Consider the following 14,641-nt stretch of genomic DNA (forward strand, 5'->3'; position numbering starts at 1 on the left):
TTTGATTTGATTTATTGTCTTTGCTGTGTCTGTATGTTATGCATGAAACTCGCACACACATAAAAGCAAAGATAGAAGATTCTGAAAATAATTGCATGAAATGTATGATAATCGTGGGATGTTTGATTCATTTATTTACCAAAAGAAAAGAAACCCATATATTCATGATTAATCATACAAGAGATTTAAGCATGCGTTAATAATATCTTTCTATTAAATCAAATATGTAGATCATTTTAGATTAGTTTTGTAATGCTCTGTACAAGAACCATGGATGCCATTATATTAGGAGTCGATGTCCTTTTACACGAAAATGGGTAGATAAGTTCTTGTATGTTAGATTAAAGAGTAAATTGGTTTTTCTGTTAAATATTTCATCTATTTTTACTGTTAAAAATTGATTATTGTCAGCATGAGCAATACGTGGCATGTTAAGTGTCATTGTCTTGTTATTTTGTCAATCAAGTTAAATTTTAGCGGTATAAAATAGATGAAATTTTTAACAAAAGGATTAATTTGTTCTTTAATCTAAAATATAGGGACTAAATTATTTATATTTTGAGTAGAGAGAATAAGATGTAATCTAAATTCTAGTATAGAAACCGATATAGTACTTTTACAGTTGCTTAACCTGGTTGTCTACACTGTTAGCGGTTTCCGTCCTAGAAATTTTGCAATTTGATTTTAATCTTTCAAATGAATTTATAAGAATATAATATTGGCCTTTTTCATATTTATTTAATTTGATTTTTAATAAAAAATTGTAATTTTGTACGATAAATTTGATAGCAATTTTGGTTTTGAGTTTTATTTGTCTAATATCCTTATTAGCTCTTCAGTCAATTAAATAGATGTATTTAATATTAATTATGCTACTAATATTTTCATTATAAAAGTTAAATAGTTATAATATTTAAGATAAATTTTGCTTTTTATTTTAAGGGAAAATATTTGGTACACATTAGTTTTGGACTCTACAACAATGGTGAAGGGGTGGTTCGTGCTTACAAGGTTATAGTAAAATATTAAAATAAATAAATAATTTAAAATAAAGACACATGACAATTTTTAAAATTATGAAATAAAAAAAATACATTGTTGGCGTATCAATTATTAATCTTATTTTTAATGTATATAATCTTATATTTTTCTTTTGTAATATAAAATAAATTTATACATGTTTTAATTATTTTAATACTATTTATTTTTAATAACAAAGTCTCATGTAACTTTAATAATTTTAAGGAATTTATGTATTATTTTAATATAGTGATTTAAATTTGTACTTTAATACTCAAATTTTCTGGTCAAATCAAGTCAAGGGTGAATGGCAAAAGATTTAGTGATAACAAAATTCAATTTAGCCTATAAAACCTGAAGAATTTTTGTTAATATTAATAAAATATTTTTATAATTTTAACATATTTCGTAATTACATTTATAGCATTTTGACTTTTACTTTGAATTGATACTAGTCTCACCCATGTTCCGTGTTGAATTAATTATTTTGGACTAAATAGTTAAAATTTAAAAGTTACAATATGTGTTAAGTTTTGTATTTTTGTATATTTAGAATTTAGTCTTTAATTTTTTTATTTTTAAGAATTTAGCCCTTTTATTTTTAAAATTAAAATTTTAGGTTCAATTATTAACACTGTTGATATTCTAAAAATTAAATAAAAGCTCACTCGATAATCATGTTACAATAAAGGCATTATAACGGATTTGAATTTAACAAAAAAATTAATGATGTTAACAAATGTTTAAATTTACGTCAACATTTTATTTAAAATAGAATATTTACAACGACTAATAATATTATAAACGTTGAAGTGCCAAATTATATAAAAAAATTCAAGCATAAAGATCGAAACTCAAATTTTAACTTAGTATATGAATCAAAATCAAAATTTAAATATTTTTATACAATTGAACTTAAATTTAATAATATTAATAATTGGACCTAAATATTATTATATTGATGCATTTCAATTCATCTCTTTCACTTGTAGCACCCGTATTGGTTGAAGTAATGTTGATGGAACAATTCTTTTTTTGTTGAACTCCCTTTCTTTTCAGTCCATGAAGACAAAATGTAACATAGGATTAGGATTGACACCATCAGTTAATCAGAAAAGAAAAGATTTACGGGATCATTAATTAATGTTAATCTAATATTAATAAAAGAGGATGCTAATCTAATACTAATAGAATAAAAAAATAAAATAAAAATATCAATATAATATTAAAAAATTGTTTTTCCGTATACTTTCCCTAATTTTGTTGTACTAATCGGTATATAACTTTTGGCAAAAATAAAAATAAAAATCGGTACATAACTAATGAATTTGAATGAGGTTAAATAATACATTGTTTTAATCAAATATGGGTTGGCTCAATTTCATCTCTTTAAATGATCATGTGGCAAAATGTATTATTTTGAATTAAAATTAATTATAATATATAGTAATATTAATAAAAATAATATTTTGTTAATTTTAATTAGTAAAATAAATTTCTAGAATGATTTATGAAATGATCTTGATGTTTAATAGAGGATGAATTTTTTTGGATTTGTAGAATATATTGACAAGTATGTCTAAAGATACGGTAACAACTACCTTAATTAAGCTTACGTACAACTCGTCTTAACATATTTAAATATAACATATATCGTAATTAGGAGCCTTCGTTTATGGTCCAAATCAAAATAATAGCCAAACCTTTCATCTCCTATTTTCGAAGAGACTAGACAGTCACCACTTTCTAGTTTCGACTCTTCTCTTAGATTTGTCTTGAAAGAACTGGTTACATTCTATAATAACAATATTTTGGTATCGCCAAAGACTAACTATTACATGCAGAACAAACACCAAGACAGGGGAATAGTATGGCACATCTACTAGCTACTAAAGGTATTCGCAGAGGAGAAACAAGCCCTCATTCGCAGATGACGCAGCGGAGTGGAGAAAGACTAGTGGTGGACTGATCCGTCAGAATAGACTCCGATGCTCGCTGCTTGATAATGGTCCCTAAGATCTGGATTTTTTAAGGGACGAAGATGTTTTCTGATGGGCTCCTAATTCTTTTGTTTCTGATGATGCAACTTAAGTTATTGAACTCATCTTTTGGCTAGATTTTTTGTTTGTTTGTTTGGGGTTTTGATTTTATTTTTCTCCTTTATTATTGCATTGAGAACCATTCCTCATTAAGTAAAAGTCAGCCAAAACACAGAGATTGCATTAGTTGATCAAACCATCATGAATGGGTCCATACCATTAGTTGCTTCACTGACAAACATAACATCCCTTCTCGGCCTTTGATACAGCAAGATGGTAACACTTGAAAAGATGAGAAGTGACAATGGTAAGTATCTCAACATGCAGAAAAAAAAAAAGCACTACAAGGACATTGCTCTGTAACAATGCAATCAAATCCGGTCATTTTCTTGGTCTATCGGGCTTTTCGCTAGCATTTCTTCTTTAACAACAGTACCTGCGAGACAATCCGTTCCAGACACATAAATTTACAACAATCTATTAATCTAATAAGAGATATATCCAGATTCTGCCAAATACAATGTCACCTCACAACACAACACAACAAATTTTCAGCCAGGAATGAGATTTATAAGATTCTGTATAAACAGGATCAGGACCTATGACATCTAACAAATATAAGATTCTCACTATCTTTATTGAAAACAGAAAGACAAGAACAGAGATTTAACTTTCTGAACCCATCATTTTTATGATGTTGAAACTCAACTTGATGGCAAGTAAACTGATTATCTACAAACAGTCGTACAAATTCCTGTTTATTTCATATGTGCTAAATTGGAACTGCAAGCAGTTATAGGTATGATTATGGCAATTTAAGTGTTTAGCTGGTAGTTATATGTGGTGTACTTGTTAGCGTATGCCTTCATAGTCAACCAGATTGACTATAAGATATATGCTATACTATAGTATACATTATTTTATATTAATATGTAATTCCTTATCAATAAGTTTGAGATTGTTGTTTTTGTACTAACAGTGTAAAGTGCTTGGAATGAAGATTGCAAAAAGAATTATAAGATTGTCATTGTTTACCAATTGTCACAAAACACTAGACAAAGGGTTTCCTAAGAGTCTTAGTGGCTGCCAAATTGTTTGGTGAAACTCTATCCATTGAAGGAAACATTTTAACTAGCATTAATGTACCTAATAACTCGATCTCTCTTTTCGGAGATGTTCTCATTGTTTTGTGTGGATCACCATTAGATGCCGAAGGTGCATAGCTTACAGTTAGCTGTATCTATTGCTTTGTGGCTTGGTCGATACTCTACAAAGATCTAAGGAATAAATCCTACAGTTTGTAGTTATTGCTGATATCATATTAAACAGAATCGTAGTGAGATTCTTGCTTGGAAATTTGATTTCTATAATTTTTGTTTTGATCTTAATTCATGTTTATATAAATTCCCAACAATACTTACCTAAAAAATTGACCTTACAAAGTGATAATCTCCCAATCCTCTTTCGACAGATCCAGAAATTCAACATCACCATCTTCAAACATGACCTGCGACCACATAAAAGCACTTGATTTGCATATCTTTATATTTTTAAAAATAAAATAATAATCATAATAAGAAAAGAAAAGAATAGACTTTCTTACCAGGTGCTTTTTTGAATACTTGTCAAATCGTTTAATAATTCCAAAGTAACTGAAAATTTTCAGCCAGGAATGAGATTTATAAGATTCTGTATAAACAGCATCAGGACCTAGGACATCTAACAAATATAAAAGAGCAACAGAAGAAAACAATGAAACACGACAAAAATTATTCAGTCATTAATTCCTTATACACTCAACTAAAGAAGCAAAGTGCAAAAACTTAGCTAACTTAAGAACGAACTTAAGAACAATTCCAAGGACTTCTTTTCTAAAATCCTATACCATATAGAGGAGCAACACAAAAGAAATGGACAGAACTACCGGATTTTGCTTTTACGCATCATACAACACTAACATGAGGCTACATCAGAATCTAGAAGAATTAGTCCAAGTGATAATAGAACCATGCAAAAAACTCTTGTGCATGTTAGGTGAAGAGCCATGAACACAAAAATTTAGTGAATCAAATTGCATTTACACTCCTCAACAAAACTGTGCCGTTGAAGGAAAAAACAGAACTTCTTGAAGTGGCTCAGCGGAATAATTCAAGAGAAGATAAGTGGGATTACCAAATAAAGGAGCAAAGTCGAGAAAATTCATATCCATCCAAGATCTTTACTGAGACCATTGGATTTCTATCCTATCCAAGTCAATCTAAGACCATTGACATCGAACCAAACCTGAAACCAGAAGATTTCAAAATCTGCAGCCTAAAACCTTTAGACACTGAACCAGACTTGGAACAAATAGATATCATCATCTCACAGCCAATACGCAATCTTCCCAGGAGTCTATCTATACCAAATATAGAAACAGACTTTGAGCGTTATGGATATGTAAGAATAGGATCGTTTCACAATATGATTGATAAGGAAGTCGAGATTAATTGCCTTTCCTTCATTTTGATTAGCGGTTTAGACTCATCACAAGGAGCTTGGAACCTTAGGACTCGTTAGAGAGAGACCTAGATCTCTTTAGGGTTTTGATAAAAATTCTGCTTTCCTTTGTTTTATTCATTGTCTCTTTAAATAGAGATTGCTTACTACAATAATCAAGGAAAGTCATTTCAAACTAAATAACGTACTACAGGAAACAACTATTTTAGGAGTCCTACCAAATACCAATAACAACTTCTACTAAGTGTCCACAACAATAGTCCCCTCTTGGAGAAAGAGTTTGTCCTCAAGCTCAAAGCCATGATAAACTTGGTGAAAGGAAGTCGAGAATGATTGGCATTTGTCTAGTGCTCACACATGCATCAATTGCAGTGAATAAACCTCTTTAAACTTCACCAACATTAACAATTTTCAAAAATAACCCAACTAAGCTTCTTTGTCACCAATTCCCATAAGCATGTCTTTAGTAATAAATAACAGCACATTTGTAACAATTCAAGAACTAATAAATGAGTCTCCATCATCTCAAATATCCATTTTACTAGGTAATCCAGCAAGTTTAGACTCATTACACTTTTCGGATATAAAATTGAAGTTCTCAGGATCAGGTTTAAAGGAAAGGACGGGTTGTTGGATATGAGTTTAGAAAGGATTAATGAATAAGATAAGGGAGTACAGTTGGTTCTGATCGCTATCTCGTGATGGGTGTAGGAGAGTTTGATGCATAGGATAATGAAGAGGGATAGGTAGAGATTGCTATGATTTGGTTTTGTTTAGTTAGAGGGTCTACCTTTGTATTTACCATGAAGTTACCAAATTGGTCACCAGCAATCATGATATCCATTCCTTTTAGCATTTGATCGAACACTTGAGATGTGGACACTTAGCAGTTGTTTTTGGTATGTGGTAGGACTCTTAAAATAGAAGTATGGTTGTGGACAAACCATTAATACTAAGTATTAGAGCCAATACTTGGCCTCTTTTTTTCTTTTTTTTGGTTTCAACCTTTAATTTAGGCATAATTGTAAAAAAACCCTCAACGTTTGGGGGCTTTTGGTTTCGTGCCCTTAATTTTTTTATTTTTTTATTGACACCCTCAATGTTACGATTTTTTCAGAAATCAGTCCACTTTTAACGGTCAACGTGAGTTGATCATTAAACAAACTGTAGGTCAACATAGTAGCTCATGTGGCATGCCACATAAGCGCATAACGTCATATATGACGTCATCTATTTAACTTTTTTTTTTTCATTTTGTTTCCATTTTCTTTCTTCTTCCCTCTTTCTCTCTTCCCCTGCAAATCACACCATTGAAGAATTCTTCTAAAACCCAAACCTATTATATTCCCATAAATTGATACTTTCCTGCCATGGAAAGCTTGCCAATGGCAAAGAGCTTTATATCGAGATACTATTGGGGATTCCCTTCCCTATAAGCCCACCTTCTCTGCTATAATCCGATGTATTAGGATACAATAATGTATACGGCACCTTCACTAGTCCAACTCTGTTCTTCAATTTACTATCATTGTTTCTTTCCATAATCCTACTCTCAATTTCCATTAGTTTTTTCCTGAATCTTTCAAATGCGGCTAAGGGTTCATCGTCGGTGGTCCATTCCGCCGTATCTCTTTGCCCCAAGTATATTTCATTGGTTGCATGCCTTGATAAGCCTTTTATAAGTGATACACCCAGTAAAGCTTGGAACTGTGTGGTGATTGTTTTCAAGAAAGCCAAATCTGGGTCGTTTTCGAGCTCGTCGTATTCTTTGGTGCCTGGTTTTGGCATGAACCGACAGTTGACTATTGGTCTATTTGAGAGGTATCCAGCGTATAGGTATTGTCCGAAATTGATAGCGGAAGCTATCCATATGATAATGGTACATGCTTGGGTGAGATCGGCTAATGTGTTCATCTCCGGCCACCATGGTTCTTTTCTTAAATCGCCGTGGCCTTCGTTTTTGACCTCCGACCACCATGATTGGATTTCAGTGTCGTTTTTAACTGTTTCATCTGATGGGTAGTAGAAAGAACAGAACTCGGTTACCCAGGTTTCAATGGCGGCCTAGATTTTAACCCATCAACGGCGTATGGGTAATTGTTTATCATCAATTTGAGTCCATAAGGACAGCTCGAATCTGGCACTGCCATTCCCCTAAAAATAAAGGGTGTTTAAAGGGTTTGCTTTAAATTATTAATTAAAGAGCAAATTTAAAGCTTTGGGTTTTAGAAGAATCCTTCAATGGTGTGATTTGCAGGGGAAAAGAGAAAGAGGGAAGAAGAAAGAAAATGGAAACAAAATAAAAAAAAAGTTAAATAAATGACGTCATATATGACATCGTGTGCTTATGTGGCATGCCACATGAGCTACTATGTTGACCTACAGTTTGATTAACGGTCAACTCACATTGACCGTTAAAAGTGGACTGATTTCTGAAAAAATCGTAACGTTAAGGGTGTCAATCAAAAAATAAAAAGGTTAAGAGCACAAAACCAAAAGCCCCCAAATGTTGAGGGTTTTTTTTTACAATTATGCCTTTAATTTATTGCTGAACTATTTGCTTTTTGTCCAAATAGAATAATTCCTGCATCTCTAGTCTCTGCCTATCTCTTTATCATGCCTGAAATCTCCTTAGTATCCTCTATTAAAAAACAATCCTACTCTGATTGTATCAAAATGAATTACATTTTGTCCAAATCACCACCATTTGACTCCATGAGGGAAACCTTCCATATTGGCTACAATCTATCTAGATGTATATCCAAGGAAGAGGAAAAATGGGATAACTTACCAGTAAGACTTAAGCTCCCAAGAAGATGGACCCAACATATGTTATCTGGGAGAAAATTCCAATGGTCATGGCACCATGGATGAAAAGATAAGTGTGAATCAAATGTGTTATTCCACTGCAAAGAAATTCAAGGTTAATGTGGTTGAGATGTATTCTGATCTCAACAACTATTTCCAAATTTATGATTTACTAGAAAAGATTGGAAGGGCTTGACAAGAAAAAGGTAGTCTAACCTAGTACTTCAATGCTCTTAAGGGTTTGGCAGGATTTAGATTTGTTTAATGATTATGAATAGAAAAACCTTGATGACTATCATAAGCAAACTGAGGAAAGTGATAGAAATTTCAAAACTTCGGCAAGATTAATGTTGAGTTTGATGAAACAAAAGGGAGTATACTAGATAGGAAGCCCCTTCCTCCTATTGGAAAAGTTTTTTTTAGAAGCACAAAGGGAAGAGACCTTACGTCATGTTGTGTTGAGAGAAAAAAAGGAACAATCAGCTAGTTTGAAACCACCACAATGGCTTCCAAGGATCACACAAAATAGATTGATAATCAGGATGCAAATTGGTCATCCTACAACAACGAATGGAGGCTTGAAGAAAAATCATGGGTGTGGTGTGATTATTGCAATAAACCATGCCATACTTAATAAACCTGCTGCAAACTTCATGGAAACCAGAAAACTGGAAGGGCAAACTGTAAATATTTAGTTTCCTAAGGTAGCAGGTTCTAACTCTGATCCAGTTTCCCACTATCTTCTCTCTAAGCCAACAAGTAACTTCTTTATGTACCCTATTGAATTCCTCACTTGAAACATATGGAAGTGAATTTCCCTTGTCTACAAAACTGACTGAAGTTCTTCAAAGCAAATTTGGCTTTCATGATGATATTATCACTTATTTTGAAAAAAGAAATCAATCATAAGTACACATCATTTAACAACTAAACCTAGCACAATATTCAAAAAGTCAAAATTTTCATATTTACCTATCATTTATTGGACGAGATATTTTTATCACTTCACCAATGCAACACCGAAAACGTAACTGTCGTTGATTATAATCATGCTGAGAAGTTCCTGAAATTTAAGTGCCAGCTTCAAACATTTTATCCCCGTAAAATATTAATATAAAGAGAGCATAAAGAATAATTCACTTACCGACAGGCAAACCTCCATTCTGGTTAATCCAAAAAAAAGAAAAAGGGACAATTAGTTCAAGTTTTTGCCAAAGTCTACAATATGCATATGACACCCAAATAAGTGATTCAATGAATGCTCAAAGCTACAACGCATAACCAAAAAGAATAAAACAACTTAGTCAAGATTGAATAACAATGGGTCATAATGTATACATCATGGATGTGAAAAGCCAAAAATTACAAAAGAATCCAAGGAACTAGGAGGGAGAGAGCTAAGGAGTGAATAGATCAGTAAAGGGAAAAAACTTCTAAGGTTCTTCTTGGGAATAAAGAGCTCTGGTATATCAATTTATAGTATTATAGAAACTCCAAGAGATGATACTGCCCTTCCTGAAAGTGGTATATAAACTAATTGAAATTTCAAAAAAAATAAAATAAACTGAGCTGGACTCTGAAAATAAATGCATCCATAGAGCTACAGTGTTATAACATAAGAGGAACTATTAATACACTAGGTATTCCTAAATCAGAAAGATTTTAGTTCCTGGGATTTTACGGCAAGAGCAAAAATAGACACAACACAGAAGTTGTAATTTTATTCTACTGAATAATGTTTGCCAGGCACAATCAGAAAATCTTTAACAGCTGATATACAATAGTCTTTGTCAAATATGCAATAAAGACATCGTAAAAGTAAGATCTTATGCAGTTCTTTTTTCTCTTTTAAAAAACAAAACCTTCTAAAGTCGACAAACAAAAAGCATTTTGTAAGAATCACCTTTTCCACAATACAACACAACCATACGTACTAGCCTAGAAAACACCATTCCAAGTTATTGCATTTTCTACAACTGAAACTGACAATACCGGCAAGCAATTAAAACTGTCCATGACCAAATTGCAGAAGATAGAATTAAATTATAACCACAAAGTAAATAGAAAAGGCATTTTTAAAACACATCTTTTATTCTTGATAGTGTCAAAAAGCCTCTTAACACATACTTCATTTCCAAATAGAACAGCTTTCAATGTTGGAGAGGACACTGCCACTTGGCATGCTACTAGCTTTAATGTAGCATCTGATGACATCTTTGACTTGCTAGGTTTGACCCCAAGTTTTTGCCTGCAGCCAGCGGCACCACAGTGACAATCTTGATCTGCACCAAATTGAACAAACCTGCTAAATTTGTTAGATTGTACTAAGACTACAAATGTCAAAGGAACGAATACCAGTGGCTTCAGCATTTTATATGGTAAAGGGTCGATTTAAAACTTCAGATTTTATTATCAGTGCATGAAATGCAACAAACATATTTCTATTCACAGGTAGAGAGTCAGGCAAGCACTCATACTGATAATCATAGGTCAGATGCTCCCCCTTTTTTATATCTCGCATTGCAAATATGCCAATCCTTGTTTCACCATCAATTATCCTAAGAAAGGTAAAATAAACAAAAGAGTGTAAGAATAGCATATCACTTGATATCAATGCAAGTGTACTAATATGGGTAGGTAGAGAACCATTTCTGCATCTCAGTATTGGGGCAGCAACTATGGTTTATATATCTGGATTTGTTCCCCTTGTATGTGGCATCAATTACCATATCACGATTGATTTCACATAAGTAGAAATTGGTTTCTCCACGATGCTTCATGTTCCAAAGCCTCTCCTCACATGTTTTGTCATCAATAACTACATTGAAAAAATACTATTTAAAAATTTACAAGCATGTTCAAGAGAAAAAAATGATGCTTAGAATAGGGATAGCAACTGCAGTGGATAGAGCAAGAGTTGCATACCTTCCCCGACATATTCTATTACAAACTCTCCATGCTTGATATCTTCATCAGCTACAATGCCCTCTCCACATTTCTCGGTCTACAAATATTATCCCATTTAACTTCACATTTCAATGTGTACAAACAACAAACTACAATTGAGAGTGACTGGTTTCCAACAAAATGCACAAATTGTCTCTAGGCACATGGACACAAGAACTTTTATTAACAGTGTCATGCCAACAAATCCATGTTATATTCTTCCCCCAAAAAATTATTAAATAGGCAAGGTTAGCTGTTATTTTGGAAGACATTGGCTCCTTCCAGTATACAGATCTTAAAAGGTTTCAGCAATAAAGAAAAGAATATTTATTCCCTTTAGACATGGTTCTGATAAAAGCTTCAGCAAAACACAGATTCAATCAAGACAACAGAAAAAAAAAATCAAACTATACCTTAATCAATTTCAGTTTTTTGACAGGTCTGTGTTGGAATGGTTTATTGAGGCATGAACTCCCACAGCTGCAGCCAGAAGAGCAACTAGACAGTAGCATCCTGCATGAAGCAACAAAGTTACATACACAACTCCATACTACTTCCACAGAGTAAGAAGATACGTCATAATAAATGCATAACGAATTACCAAATGGCATGTTATGCCTAAGCCCACAAAATATTATATTTGGTTCATGAAGGTAACAGCGACAGTGAGTTCTCAAACAGTATTAATTTCAATGAAAATGCATGATTATTTTCTCTTTTCCTTGTTCGTTCTTGGTAAATCTCAATTCTCTGCTGGTACAGTAGATTAGGCTGATGTCCATAACACCAAAAAAAGAGAGTTATCTACACAACCCTACCCCCCCCCCAAAATAAAAAAAGTTATCTACATACTAAATATTTATAAGCTAGGTTTACTCGAACTTGTGTGAATGTTGGATATAGGTATGTATCCTGAGATAGGTATGTTCGATTTTCCCAAGTTTTTCCATGTATTTGGAGAATCCTTTAAGGGAAATATCCCCATACCCATGTTCAGAAATGTGTCAGCACAAGTGTCAAACTCAGGTCTGAGCAAGGTAGTTTATAAGAACCATACACTTTCAAAATCCTATCAATGGATGCTACTGCCAAAAAAAACCATTAGTTCCCAAACACCTATCTAGCTGCTGCAAAAAATTCCAGCAATATTGACCATGCACAGTGATACTATGATAACCCTTGTATATACCAAGATGATAAAACATGAGCAGAAATTTCCCCAAACTTAACCCACTACAAATCCATAAAGCGAGGCTAATCAGACCTCCCACATGGTATAATGTAAAATAAAAGAATATAAGTAAAGATAAAAACATCTTCTAACAACAATTATTTTGGTGCAATAGTCACGTGCTGATATGGGGTTCTAATCTAACTGTAACATACCATTGAAGGCTCAAGATGAAATTCACTACAATAAATTTCTGATAAATCAAAGTAATGTGAGAGCAAACCAGAAAAATGTAATATGTTCATGCTTTAAAATCCAAAAACTATCATTTATAATGTAGTTCAATCATGAATTCTGATAAACTGAGACAAATCTTACCCACAGTGGCAATCTCTGCCACACACAGAAGAACCAGGTGATGATGATGTGCAAGAACAGAAAATTCCATCATCCTCCAGGCGCCTTTTAATCCTCTTTGTGAGATATATGTCTTAAGTTGTTAAACCAACAAAATAAAAAACAAACTGACATTTAAGCTCAAAGTAAAGTCATATCTCTTAGAAAAACAAGATGAAAAGTACAAGATAAAGGTCGTAGTGCATGAAATGGGCCATTTAATGATAAACATAAATTGTGGAGGAAGAACAATTACAAACTTATGTGAAAAGGATACTGCGCCTTATAACGGTGTATGGCGTGTCTTTCCACTTATTAAAGCAATCTGGCAGTTCAAACTCAACCGGATGTCCAATTTGCTTCATCAACTTGTTGAATGCATAGCCAATGTGACTGCAATCAGAACTCTGGTAAAGGGGAAAATCCAATAAGAAAGTTCACCATATCTTGAAAAAATTCTACACAATAGAATAACCGAAAACCAGATCACAAGCTTTCTTGACATTTTACCAAAAAACTATATAAGAAACAGGAAGGTCAACGAGAAAGTCTAAAGGTTAATAAACATATCCATAGTTATATAAAAGATTAAAAACCTTAATACAAGTTAGTACAACTAAAGGTTTTAATAAACAATCAATTTAGTTGCATAAAAATCCAACAGAAAATTAGATATCACAGTAGAAAATGTACTGACTAAGATTAATACAAGTAAACGTTGTAACTCTTACACAGCCAGGTAAGTTCTTCTTAACAATGACAAGGAAAAACAACAAAAGTATCTAATCAAAGCAATTTTGATATCGTAAATCCACTGAAGTTTAAAACAAAAATTCAGAACCATTAGAGCAGGAAAAGAAGAGAGATTTTTTAATAACATACATCTCAGACACCATAGGAATCACATTCAAACTATTCTATTGCACTATAAAAACACTGACTAGTATATATTCAACAAGAGAAGTATTCTTCTAAAGAAACAAAATTATTCAATGTAGACAAAATTTCATAGCACACACCTCAAAAATTTTAACAAACAATAAGAAAAACAATTAAAAAAAAAAGAAAAAGAAAACCCTGAACTACTAGAATTAAAGAAACCTATAGCAGGCAGAAAAATGTAAAGCAACCTTCTTTGTAGCAGGCATGGCCTCAAGTATTATAACCACAAAGAATATCTGACAACAATTGCCTACACCAAACCAACATGGAAATCAGTATTTACAATTCCCACAACAAGTTGGGTTAATTTTATATGAAATAGTTTCCCTGCAAAAACCTAGCTTTTTGGACTTGTAAAACAACAAATCCAAACGAAATGACTTTAGTTTAAATTACGGCACTCTCCGCCATTTAGCCAATAGTGCTTTTTAAACATATACAAGTAAAGAAAAACAAACTGAATGAACAAGATAGGGAATGACAAAGCCCATGAGCAAAATAATGCAAAAAATAAAAATTCAGATAATAGTTGAAACAGAACTAACGGTTCTAGGAGAAACTTTGACAAGCCCAGATACAGATTTATACACTTAAGGTAGCCAAATTTTTCAATGGCAGCAAAAATGAAAAAAAAAATGTATATATATATATACAGAAAAAGGAACTGAAATCTTGTAGAAAAAGAAGAGGTGGCTCACTTCTCGGCCGTGGATAAGCAGACGGAGAAACAACGAAAATGAAGCACAGATTCAAAAGAGACGATTTAGGAGCACAAGTTTTATATTTATTTATTCATTTGCCTTATTAATAATATCAAATT

The 14,641-nt window shown here is 32.5% G+C and overlaps 1 protein-coding gene across 5 annotated transcripts; it reads right to left on the reverse strand.

The window, feature by feature from the left end:
* Positions 1-3,246: 3,246 nt before the first annotated feature.
* Positions 3,247-14,640, reverse strand: LOC105773101 (histone-lysine N-methyltransferase ASHH3). Of its 5 annotated transcripts, none has more exons than XM_012594760.2 (14): positions 14,520-14,588; positions 14,010-14,071; positions 13,157-13,286; positions 12,862-12,973; positions 11,726-11,825; positions 11,292-11,370; positions 11,013-11,184; positions 10,844-10,924; positions 10,494-10,668; positions 9,511-9,529; positions 9,339-9,429; positions 4,663-4,711; positions 4,481-4,566; positions 3,247-3,495 (listed from the first exon to the last, which is right to left on the reverse strand). In XM_012594760.2, exons 2-13 carry the CDS (start codon positions 14,025-14,027, stop codon positions 4,495-4,497), a joined length of 1,098 nt encoding a protein of 365 aa, XP_012450214.1. In that variant the 5' UTR covers positions 14,028-14,071; positions 14,520-14,588; the 3' UTR covers positions 3,247-3,495; positions 4,481-4,494. The 5 variants fall into 5 exon arrangements, 4 of the variants coding, with proteins under 4 accessions (XP_012450214.1, XP_012450217.1, XP_012450220.1 ...); XR_001126977.2 differs by lacking the exon at positions 3,247-3,495 and adding an exon at positions 8,350-8,464 and having other exon boundaries at positions 4,478-4,566; positions 14,520-14,580; XM_012594763.2 differs by lacking the exon at positions 14,010-14,071 and having other exon boundaries at positions 14,520-14,640.
* Position 14,641: the final 1 nt, after the last annotated feature.

The sequence above is a fragment of the Gossypium raimondii genome, chromosome 6 (assembly GCF_025698545.1).
Source record: "Gossypium raimondii isolate GPD5lz chromosome 6, ASM2569854v1, whole genome shotgun sequence".
NCBI lineage: Eukaryota > Viridiplantae > Streptophyta > Magnoliopsida > Malvales > Malvaceae > Gossypium > Gossypium raimondii.

Bases quoted from the DNA above. Each gene is read 5' to 3' on its own strand.
- LOC105773101 (XM_012594760.2), bottom strand. The intron at 11,826-12,861 runs GTAAGATTTGTC...TGCTTCATGCAG, and splicing joins GGCAGAGATTGCCACTGTGG to GATGCTACTGTCTAGTTGCT. The intron at 10,669-10,843 runs GTATGAGTGCTT...CAAATTTAGCAG, and splicing joins CATCTGACCTATGATTATCA to GTTTGTTCAATTTGGTGCAG.